This window comes from Natator depressus, chromosome 2, assembly GCF_965152275.1.
Source record: "Natator depressus isolate rNatDep1 chromosome 2, rNatDep2.hap1, whole genome shotgun sequence".
NCBI lineage: Eukaryota > Metazoa > Chordata > Testudines > Cheloniidae > Natator > Natator depressus.
In genome coordinates, this window is record NC_134235.1 from 45,482,966 (window position 1) to 45,495,514 (window position 12,549).

Consider the following 12,549-nt stretch of genomic DNA (forward strand, 5'->3'; position numbering starts at 1 on the left):
ATGCTTTTGGGTCAGCATCAAAATCAGAATTTACAGAAAAGAGATTTAATACAAGCCCAGGTGCTATGACTTCTGTGTGGTGCATTTATTACAACACCTATAAGTGCTACAGATAGTGTAAGTGGCATGTCACTAAAAGCTATGAACAAAACTATTGGATCTATCTTTCTGGGACAAACTTAATGGGAACTACAATGATGAAAGTATCAAACATATATATATATATATATATATATATGAGGATTGTTGGAAATTAGATAAGAGAACTATAGCATCATGATGTTGGAACTCCACATGCCATTTGAGTTAAAGTGTGGATGCAGGAGTTGAAAGACAACGAAAAGTTGAACAAAGTCAAAACTTTTAGTCATGGGAAAATTAGTTATGGGTGGAAAGTTGCATGGCCATACATGGATTTAGATTTATTATATAAACATGAGGGTAAAAAAGATACAGTAGGTATTAAAAATGAACCAGTATATAAATGGAAAGTGAAGTTGGTTTTGTCAAATACATACAGATGGGTACAGAAAAGAAAAAAAACCAGGAAGAGTAGGGAGGGCATATCATCTGTGACAAGGTTCCTCCTCTGCCTTGGTGGGTCCTGCACTTTTTGGCGGATTTGCTCACCTCAGAGATTCACGGCAGCCCTCAGTTGGGCCACTTTGCTAGTGGCTCAAACTGCCGTTCACTCAGCTAGCCTCATCACTGGCCAGCATGGGGAAAAGGAAGGAGAACAATCCCTGTGGTCCACCTAGTGGGTCGGGGGACAAGCCAGGGACCTTCCCCTCTGGTGGGACCCACAGTCCAGGTCAACTCCTCCTGTATCCAATAGGGAATTGAGGGGATGGGTGGAACCTGGGCCCACCCTCTACTCCGGGTTCCAGCCCAGGGCCCTGTGGATCACAGTTGTCTACAGTGTTTTGTGTAACACCTGTGTGACAGCTACAACTCCCTGGGCTACTTCTGTATCCTCACCACAGGACCTTACTCTTCATGCCAGATAGCGTTTGTTCTCCTCAGTCCTCCAGTAGCACGCCCTCTCACTCTCAGCTCCTTGCATACCCCTCACTGACTGAAGTGAGGTCCTTTTTAAACCAAGTTCCCTGATTAGCCTGCTTGTCTTGATTCTAGCAGCTTTTTAATTGGCTCCAGGTATCCTAATTAGCCTGCCTTAATTGGTTCCAGCAAGTTCCTGATTGTTCTGGAACTGCCCCTGTTACCTTACCCAGGGAAAAGGGACCTGCTTAACCTCGGGCTAATATATCTGTCTTCTGTCACTCTCCTGTAGCCATCTGGCCTGACCCTGTCACTCATCATATACCGAAATAGGGAATTAGTACAACTAAAAAAATATCTGACTATGTAGGTATCATGACAGCCAAACTAGAAGCAATAATGCTAGCACTGAATTGGATCTGGGATGTATGCCCAGCAGCAGTGGTTATTTTTTCAGATTCAATGTCAGGCCTGGTGGTGATAAATGGTGTCTCAGAATGTAAAAGTAATGTAATCAATTAAATTATATTTCTAATAAGAATTAGTACAGTTTGGGATATATGCATTAGCTTGGATCCCAGTATATTTGGGGACAACTGGGAATGAAATGGCAGACAAAGCAGCTAAAAATGATGTAAGAAATGGAGGGATTGACATAGAAATACCCTTGAGTAAACAGGAATTCAAAAGCCTAGTACAGAAACATTTTAAAAAAATTTGGATTAATGAAAAAAGAGGAAGATGATGTTTTTGAATTGTGACCTAAAGTTGAGGATTATGACATACTTCAGAGTCTGGGTAGGACTAGTGAAGTTTTTTTGTTTAGAGTACTAACTGACCATTGTGGTTTAAACACAAATCTTTGTCAAATAAATAGACAAAAAGATGGACTACATGCACTCCGTAAGGTGGAAAAAACAATTGATCACCTTTCATGGTATGTAAGGGCTTTGATAAAGAAAGGGAAAAGCTTTTTGAGCAATTCAAACATCTTAAGGTAAAAAAAATTACATTGTTATTTAGTAAAAACATCTGGGAAATGGAGTATTATTAAAAGCGCTATTGCATTACCGGAAAGACACAAGGCAGAGTGAGAGGATATAAACCAGTAAGTATTGAGGAAGAATATTTGGTGGTGCTATAGACTATACAGTTAAGTCTGCTTCACCATAAAATAGAAAAAAAGGGGGAATTGGGCTGCAGTGAGGCAGCCTGCAGGCACTCTCTGGCCTTAGAGAAAGGAGGAAAACAGGGGGAGAATAGAAGCCCTGAGGTCCTGGCCCTGATGGAAGGGCATATCCAGAGGAGGGTAGAGCAAGAGCTTGATAGAGGCAAAGAGCCTTATAGAGGCAAAGTAGAAGTAGCCCAGGGAAACAGCAGCAAGGTTTGGCCCTGTGCAAACCATGGCTGCTGATAGTAGGGTCCCTGGGCTGGAACAAAGAGTAGTGGGCGGATCTGGGTTCCTCTGCCAGCCACTGGGGAAGTGAGACAGAAGACTGCCTAGGACAGTCATCCAGTGGGACTTTGATCCCCCAGAAGGACTATAGCAACCTGGCCAGAGGGCCAAGTCACCAAGAGAGAGAGCACCCTGAGTCACAGGGAGAGAGAGGCGGCAGGGCATGGGAACAACTGACAGAAGAGGGTGCCAGACCAGGCAAGAGCTGATCCCCATGGCAGGCACAAGGAGGCGCCACCTGTGGTGAGTAAGCTCAGTTACAATTTTGGTGGAGAATATGGGCATGACCCTGATACAAGGGGAGTGTGAGTGACTGTAGTTAATGGTTGCCCCAATACAAGAGGAGTGTAAGAATTTGAAAGAGTGAAGAAACTGGGAAAGAAGGACAATGAACTACTATGTGCAGAGAACATCTTCATTGAAGGCAAGTTCACCCTCCCAAGGTGGACCCCAGAGTTGCTGAAGGGGGCTGACAAACAGCAAAGGGAAGAAGGCATTTATACCCCCGGGGGAAGCAGTCCTGAGGGGGAGGCTGTGTGACTGGGTGTTCACACCACACCAGCATTGAAAGGATTAATGAGGCTGAGAAGGAGGCCAATTAATTTGATAGGCCAAGCCTGAAGGGAATTAGGCTGGAGAATTAACCCTTGACTGGGAATAGAGCCCAGCTAAGAAAGAACAGGTGCGGCTATGATAAAGCCAGGAAGTTGGCAAGAGAGGGGGGCTGCAGTTAGGGAGCCTGCAGTCACTTTCTAGCTGTAGAGAGGGAAAGGAGATAACCAGAGGTAGAATAGAAGCCCCGAGGGAAAGGCATACCCAGAGCCTGGTAGAGGTGAAGTAGGAGCAGCCCAGGGAAACAGTCGCAGAGTTTGGAACTGTGACTAGATAGCAAGTGTGAAAAATTGGGACAATGAGTTGGGTGGTAATAGGCACCTATATAAGAAAAAGCCCCGAATATCAGGACTGTCCCTATAAAACCGGGACATGTGATCACCCTACCAGTGACTGGTAGGGGAACCTGGGCCCTCCCACTATTCTGGTTTCCAGCCCAGAGACCCTACAATCAGCAGCCAAAGTCTTGCCCTTTCTTGTATAGGTGCCTATTACCCCCCACCCCCATTCTAATTTTTCACACTTGCTATCTGGTCACCCTAGCCACTGGGGAAGTGCCCCAACCCAGGCACTGGAGCAGATGGCTGCTTAGAACTGTCATCCAGTGGGTCTTTCATCCCTGGAAGGGGGAAAGGACTATAGTGACATGGCTGGAGGGCCAAGACAGGAAGACAGAGCATCCTGAATTGCAGGGAGAGAGAGATGGCTGGGTATGCAAATGATGACAGAAGAGGAAGCCAGGTGGGATGAGAGCTGATCCCCCAGAGCAGTCACAAAGAGGTGGCACCTGCTGTGAGTAACCCCGCCCCATTACAATCCTATTCCCCCTCCCCCACACAGCTCTCTCCAAGCAGGTGATACTGAAAGATAATGTTGTACCACCCAAGCTAAAAGCTACAGAGATCAGTTTAGGATCAGATGTCTTAGATTAATTGGAGCTACTGAAAGGAATACTGATAATGAAGCTACAGACAGAATATTATATATATTCCAATAGCATTATGGAAAGTAAGTGTAATACATCCTACAGGATGACAAAGTATAGTGTATATCAAGAAAGGCTAGAGGAATCACCTCTGGGGCCTAATTCCCAGATATTTCTTTCAGGATGTTTATTTTCTCTTCTATGTTTTCAGGAGATAGATGCTTAGTTCCTTCCTAACTGAAAGTCAATCAGCATACCTGCTATGGTTTATGAGGCCACAATTTTTGATGTTTGTAGGTGAACACAGGCACACTATAGAAAGGTGATGCACTTATCCCTGAATATGCATATACTGAAGTGGAACTTGCAGTCTTTTTATCCTATTCCACAGCAAGTTGATCTGCAAGAGATCTAGCATACCTGTGACAACAACTATGTGAACTAATTTGTCACCTGAAATGCTTCTACTGCAAAAAGATGATAATTGTTGCATGTCCTCACACAAGGTATAGCACAGAGCTTTTATTTTTCACATAGTCCACTTCCCTTGTGTTCTTCTTGTAACCAAATTAAATGTGTCTGCTGGGATCTACTTAGGGGAACATGGATTAGATTTTTTTTTTGTTCTTGTCATAAATATAAAGGGAAGGGTAAACCCCTTTAAAATCCCTCCTGGCCAGAGGAAATCTCCTCTCACCTGTAAAGGGTTAAGAAGCTAAAGGTAACCTCGCTGGCACCTGACCAAAATGACCAATGAGGAGACAAGATACTTTCAAAAGCTGGGAGGAGGGAGAGAAACAAAGTGTATGTGTGTCTGTATATATTTTGTCTTTGCCGGGGATAGACCAGGAATGAAGCCTTAGAACTTTTAGTAAGTAATCTAGCTAGGTACGTGTTAGATTATGATTTCTTTAAATGGCTGAGAAAAGAATTGTGCTGAATAGAATAACTATTTCTGTCTGTGTATCTTTTTTGTAACTTAAGGTTTTTGCCTAGAGGGGTTCTCTATGTTTTGAATCTAATTACCCTGTAAGGTATCTACCATCCTGACTTTACAGGGGGGATTTTTTTTATTTCTATTTACTTCTATTTCTATTAAAAGTCTTTTTGTAAGAAAACTGAATGCTTTTTCATTGTTCTCAGATCCAAGGGTTTGGGTCTGTGGTCACCTATGCAAATTGGTGAGGCTTTTTATCCAACATTTCCCTGGAAAGGGGGGGTGCAAGTGTTGGGAGGATTGTTCATTGTTCTTAAGATCCAAGGGTCTGGGTCTGTAGTCACCTAGGCAAATTGGTGAGGCTTTTTACCAAACCTTGTCCAGGAAGTGGGGTGCAAGGTTTTGGGAAGTATTTTGGGGGGAAAGACGTGTCCAAACAGCTCTTCCCCAGTAACCAGTATTTGTTTGGTGGTGGTAGCGGCCAATCCAAGGACAAAAGGGTGGAATATTTTGTACCTTGGGGAAGTTTTGACCTAAGCTGGTAAAGATAAGCTTAGGAGGTTTTTCATGCAGGTCCCCACATCTGTACCCTAGAGTTCAGAGTGGGGGAGGAACCTTGACAGTTCTAGAGATGCATTTATACTTTGGAAATGCTTGCCTGCCTACTTTAACTTTTTTGCTGAGAAACGAATTTTCTAACTGCAATACAATTCTTAAATTTATATTGTGACTTTCTGAGCATTGGCCTGCTAAACCCAGGGTTGTGAGTTCAATCCTTGAGGGGGCCATTTAGGGATCTGGGGCAAAAAAACAATATTGGGGATTGTGCCTGCTTTGAGCAGGGGGTTGGACTAGATGACCTCCTGAGGTCCCTTCCAACCCTGATAGTCTATGATTCTATTATTCTCCCACCTCAGCTTTAGAAATGTAAATCTAGTAAGTGTCTGATTTGCATTATATTCTTTCATTTGTCTTTTTATATCTCAAGCTTCTGCTTTGCACTGGATAGATTTATTCCAAAAGGCTTACAAAAACTAACACTTATGTAACATGAAGTGCTTATTCATACAGTGCTTTATATTTTCAAAGCACTTCACAATCATCAGCATTAATAAACAAAGTTAGAAAAAAATCCTGTTGAACAGGGATTGGTAAATACCCTTGGCAGTGAAGGGGCTAATAAAATAAGCACAGAAATAATTAACATCAAACCGATGCACGGTGTAATTGTTGGTGCTTTTGTGTAACCAACCCTACACAAAGAATTTCAGACTCTAAAAATGCTTCAAGTATGGAAGTGTCCAGACAACCCTATCTGGCTTTAGCTTCTGTCTGATCCACTTGAGTGTCCAAGTCTGTCAGACAACAGTAGAACAACATCTGAACATATTTTGTTGTTGTGGCTGCAAAATAAAAAAAAAAACACATAAATGAAACAAAGTTACAATAGAACTTTGATCTTTTATAAACTGTGTCCAAGGATCTCAAAGCACTTTACAAACATTAGTTAAGCTTTGCAACCCCTCTGTGAAGGGGATTAAATCCATGTTTCCAATGGGTAAATCATTCACAGAGACATCAAAGCCCAGCTTTGAAATTCTTACTTTTTAATCAGCCCTTCACTGAATTTAATGGAAATTTGTAAGAGCTGGGATCAAACTGAACAAGGAGCTCAGGATTGAGCCTTTCAAGACTAGTCTGTGAGTCAGTAGCAGAGATATGCATAATCCTCTGCAGCCACTAGTTTCTGAACCTGAGTCCACTAAATTAATGATTTAATAATTTAGGAAACTTTCTGCTGATGTTTACAACCTCAAAACCTCACATCAGCTTATTTATACAAGTTATGGCATCTGTCCCATCCTACACACACACACAACCACTTTTTCAATTGTTCCTGGAAGAGAGCACCCAGAAATAAGTATATGTACAGCCCTACAGGACCACCAATTTTTTCCCCAATGCAAACGTTAGCCCCTTACCAATCTCAAATATCCATCATTATAGCAGAATTCACATTTTAACTGGGTACCAAAAAAGGTGGACTTCTCTAACTCAGATACTATACTAATTGGTCAGTCAGTGAAACAATACAGTGATGTGGTACTTTCAGCCTTCCAGGAGACCAAAAATGAATGAGTTTAGTCTTTAGAGAGACAAGATGGGTGAGGTAATATCTTGTTGGACCAACGTCTGTTGGTGAGAGACACAAGCTTTTGAGCTTACACAGAGCTCTTCTTCTGTCTTCAACACTAGGAGGACTTTTGACTGAGCCAACATAAATTATTCCTTCATAATGACTTATAATTAATGTATTTTAATATTTTTATTGTATCTACATGAAGGAAAATTCTGTAAAGTTGCATGGTTCAGGTTATTTTTTCCACTAAAACATAACAAACTCAGCAAAACTTCCTAGACATGTTATGTGATATATATTAAAAATCTCCGAGGGAACAAATTTTACAAAAATCCAGAAAAAATAGCTAAGTTTTTTTTTATGTTTTCTGACAAGGTTCTCACAATTTATATTTACAGGTGCCTGCACATAGAGATGTACATATTCACATACTAATGTAAACCTACATTGCTTACCAGAGAGCCACTGAAGACATTTAGGTTTCTTTTCAGATGGTAAATAGACTCCCAAATAATAAGCAGGAATTCCAGAGAGGGCTATGGCAATTCCAATGAGAGCATGGATTGTATTGCTGTAGAGAGGAACCATGACCAGGAAGATGGAACATAAACAGTATACTACAGGAAAGAAGAGGCTGAGCTGCAGATACAAAAAGATCAATGTGAATTAAAAGAAGCAATCAAACATACTGTTGAAAAATGTGAGGTCTTACACACTGAAATGCTAATGAAGCTTGCTTGTAAGGCTTGCTCGGCCTGGAAGAGGGAGGGAAGCTAAAAAAGGGAAAGCTGTTACAGGAAGGAGTGGTGAAGAAGAGGTAGGTTGCTTCACCTCATAGACTACTGACAAAAGAGACACATCAGCCAAGAGGGAGACACTGCCCCTAAAGCTGTACCGACCAGCTGTGAAGCAAGATGCCCCAAGAGGAGGGGCTGGAGTTAGATCCTAATAAAAGACAATAGACCTATTAATAGGCCAGGCCCAAAGAGCTGAATCTAGAAAGATAGGCTGAGAGACAGGCCACCTTTCCCTTCACTTGGAAGGACCTTTCTTTTGCCTCTTTTTTGGTTTAACTTGAGGACCGTTCATATACTACAAAGTGGGGGGAAGGACATTATAAATGACTTGAAGAGTCTGGAGGAGAATTGGGGGATCACTTCTGCCTCCCAGGTGTAAATACATGTGTGTGTCTGTATCTGTCCATCCTGTTTCCAGGATTGCACAAACTCAGCTCCAATTGACATTTATGAGAGATCCACAAATGCAGTAAGAGCAGAGCACTGAAGCTGAGCACTACCATATAGGCATTTTTTCTCTAAGCTTTGAGTGCAGAATTTTTATCATCTGTGTGTCAGAACTTGAATGAACCCAGCTTGACTTTCAAGAGTCTAGCTGAGTTTGCAGAGTTGACAGTTAGAAACACATCATTTTGCTTGTAAAATCAGCAAATCTGATATGGAAATAACTGGAAAACAAATAGGGAAGCCCATAATAAACTTTTTTACAGATTCATTTCTCAAAGTAGAACCACACTGATACCTCGCCACTGTTCTCAAGAACAGCCTTTTACAACATCATGACATTTTAAGAGCTAGCTGTAATGTATAAGACAGAGAAAGAGGTTTTGTATAAATATTATTTTTATGTAAGTAAAATGTAAATTGAGGAAAACAATACACTGTGAGTGCACAAAATTCCATGCAAAAATATGAGGTCAGCTAAGCAGGCACAGAGTAACAGACATTGATAAATTGGCACCCACAGTCAGCTTAGATAAACTCTCTGCATGCACTCTTGGGTGTACTGAAGTCTATGGCAAAATTCCCATTGATTTGAATAAGGTCAGGATTTCACTCTCTCTCCTCTCTTCTGCCTATTAGCTAGAGAGTTTGTAAATTAAGTGTGAAGACAATAAGTTTTATCAAGGCTATTTGTTGTCAAGCAGGGCTGTATATGGTAAAGTTGTGGAATCCAATAGTTCATTTTTACAACTTTAAAAGTTGTGGGCTGCAGCAGACCCATGAGCAGCTTGTGTTTTGTCGGTCTGATATCCAACAGAAAGCAGAGCTGGCTGGTCAAAAAAACAGGAAAAATTTGAGCAAAAGTTTCCCCTGTTGCTTGTTGTGATGTGCGGTTTTTTGTTGCGTTTTTTTACATTCAAAATTTGAATGAAATTTTCAAACTTGACATTAAAAAAAAATTGACTAGCTTTGGAGAATTAGAAAGTTGACTAGCTTTAGAGAATGTACTTCAATGCTGATTGTACACAGGAGTTCTATTTTTGTGGTAGATGCTGGATAGGAATCAAAACATTGCACTCTTTAATAACACAGAGACAAAAACTGATGCTGGTAAGGATGGTGCAGGAGACTGTGACAAGACAGAGTCAAAAATAAAAAGGTCTTTGGAAAAGCTTGTGAAGGGGTATTAATTTGTATTCTATATTCACTTGTCTGACTGAATGTTACTGGGTAACACTCCTCTGTACTTGAAGAGTGTACAGGATACCATTTCCTGGAGGACCCAAGTAGCATTAATATACCTCACTCCCCCACTACCATATGTGTCTTGGATGGCAAAATATATATGGATGAAGGGAAGAGGAAGTAAAGTACTAGTCCTACAAAAGAAGGAGAGATGGAACTATTGTCTGGCAGCTCAGAATTTCCCAAACTATGAGAGGTATTTCCCAACCTGAATACCGAACTGTGTCAGAGTCCTAGGCACCCTGGCTGTAACTATGGCAATGTAGAGATCCACTATGAGAAAAAATTATTAAACAAAAATAAGGGCCCATCCAGCTTACACACGATGGATTAAGGAGCCTAGACAATTTCATTTTAAAAACAAAGAGGGTTTTATCTGATGAAGTGAGCTGTAGCTCACGAAAGCTTATGCTCAAATAAATTGGTTAGTCTCTAAGGTGCCACAAGTCCTCCTTTTCTTTTTGCGAATACAGACTAACACGGTTGCTACTCTGAAAGAAGCAAAAATGAGTCACAAAATCAATAAATGTCAATTTTTATACTGTATATAGCAAAAATGCCATAATAGATATCCTTCTGAAAGCTGGAATACAATTTGCTCCTTAACTTGTGACAATGTATGTTAAAAGGACTTTTGTGGCTAAAAGAGTAGCATATAAGGGAAGTGCTGACACATCCTTAGTACTAAGGATATATACTGTAATGTATATACAAACAGATGCATTGACTGTATATTATATTTTATTTCCTTCTGTAATGTACTTACTTTAATAGGCCGTGGCCTATCAGGCTGAGTATGTCTCAGGTATATTAATCCTGCAATAGACAGCCCAACATACAGCCAGTAGTTGAAGCTGTAGTAATTAATGAGGAGAAAGACATCTTCCACAAGGAGGTAGAGCAAAGTCATGAAACCCTACAGACATAAAAGGGGGGGGGGAGGAAGCCTTTTTAAGTAAAAAATAGTTTTCTTATGAAACAAAAACATACTATATATTAATTACTATATATCAAAGGCCTGATTTTTAGTGGTGCTGAGCTCTTAAGTTCCAACTGAAATCACTGGGAGCTGTGTTCTCAGAACCGCTAAGAAATCTATAAGTGCACTGGTGGACAGTGCTCAGGGAATGAGCAGCTGTTCTGTATTTCGTTTTCTCCTCACTGCTCAAAGTGTGGCCCCATACCTTATTTACTTCACACCAGTCAAATCCTGCTCTGAAGACAGAACCATTGATTTCCTCATGGGCTTGTCTATGGTGCTCATCAGCATAGTATCTGAGTGCTTCACAAACATTAGTTTATCATCACAACACCCACGTGAGGTGAGGGGGTCATATCCCCATTTTACATATGGGAAACTGAGGCATAGAGGGACTACGGGTCAAAAATTTCCACCTTTGTGGTGTCTAACTTGAGACACCTAGAACCTGTGTTGTCAGAGTTCTGAACATTATACAGTGCTCTATATAAAGCATGGCTCTTATTGACCTCAGTTACATCAGTGAGTGCTCAACACTCCTGCAAATCAGATCCAGGGTCTCAAGTCAGAAACCCAGAAAAAGAAGAACAGATAATTAGTGACCACCTGTGAAAAGTATGGTCTAGGGACTTGCCTAGCATCACAGTGGAATATCTGAGAGAGGCAGGGACAGAATCCAGTTGTCCAGGGTGACATTCAGCTGCCTTAACGATGAGGCCATCCTTTCTCTTCCTGAAATTCCCTGGCTCATTCATGACTCCCCTTCCAACTTCTAAATTAGGCAAGGACTCAACAAACAACAACCTCATTCAGAACACAGCCCTGATCTATCCCCAGAACAGATCCATTGTGGGCACTGAATTAGGTAGGGTCCAGTAGTTAAAAATAGTATGTGATCATGCAATTAATGACTGTTTCATAATGCATACAAAGGGGCACAGCCAGTTTTTCTGGCTTGGCCTAGCTTTTGAGTACTTGACTATGCAACCTTAATAATGTTTTTTTGATGTACTTTATGTGTAATTTCCTCATTTTTAAAAGAAGCAAACTGAAAAAAAATTCCATCATGTGGCATCATACTGACACCCACATGATTCATCAGCCACATTGGAACCTTTGGACCCACTTCACAGACCTCTGCCCCTTGAACTAGCAGAGTAACTGGTAGCAATAGTAGTTTGTCATTTTCTCTGTAGACCAGCACTAGAGGGGGATGAGACCATAGGTGCCGACTCCGTGGGTGCTCCGGGGCTGAAGCACCCCCGGGGAAAAATCGGTGGGTGCTTTGCACGCACCGGCAGCTCCCCGCCCCACCCCAGCTCACTTCCACCTCCTCCTCTGAGCGCACCGCTTCTTCCCTTAGCTCCCACCTCTTCCCACCGCAAAACAGCTGTTTTGTGGCGGCAAGTGCTGGGAGGGAAGGGGGAGGAGAGGGAATGCGGCACGCTTGGGGAAGAGGCAGGGCCGGGGTGGGGATTTGGGGAAGGATTCCAACAGGGGCAGGGCAGGGGCGGAGTTGGGGTGGGGCTGGGGCAGGGGGAGGTGCGAGCTTCCACCAGCACTGGGAAAAGTTGGCCCCTATGGATGAGACATCCACTTTGCCAGTGGATTTTACAGATATGCTGACAGCAGAGGAATGGTGAGACTCAGGAATCTTGAGTTCCATTCTAGGTGATGGAAGGGAGTGTACTCTAGTGGTCACAGAGCCTTCTGCCTGCCCTCCCCCACACTGCCAAGCTTGACTCCTGTTTTCCCAGCCCCTCCAATCTTTACCTGTTCCAGTCCTTGTCTCTGGATCCTTCTCTTTGCCTATCCAGTCCCAGTCTCCACTCCTCAGGCTTCTCGTCCCAGTCTTGTCCCAGTCTCTCCCAATCATTCCCAGCCTCTCCACCCCACTGGTTCACAGTCCAAGTCTCCTGGCCCAGCTAATCCTATTTTCTTTTCCCTCTTTCCTCTCCCCTCTTCTGCCCTCCAGCCCCAGTCTCATGAGACTCCTTATCCAATCTATTCCCTCC

The 12,549-nt window shown here is 42.3% G+C and overlaps 1 protein-coding gene across 1 annotated transcript in view; it reads right to left on the reverse strand.

The window, feature by feature from the left end:
* Nucleotides 1-4,173: 4,173 nt before the first annotated feature.
* The window catches only part of LOC141982249 (Y+L amino acid transporter 2-like), a 41,953-nt gene continuing 33,577 nt past the window's right edge, over nucleotides 4,174-12,549 (reverse strand). The window contains exons 9-11 of the mRNA XM_074944136.1: nucleotides 10,322-10,471; nucleotides 7,525-7,708; nucleotides 4,174-6,332 (exon numbers count right to left, since the gene is read on the reverse strand). Coding sequence (XP_074800237.1) covers nucleotides 6,241-6,332; nucleotides 7,525-7,708; nucleotides 10,322-10,471 — 426 coding nt within the window. The 3' untranslated portion in view covers nucleotides 4,174-6,240. The remainder of the gene's footprint in view (nucleotides 6,333-7,524; nucleotides 7,709-10,321; nucleotides 10,472-12,549) is intronic.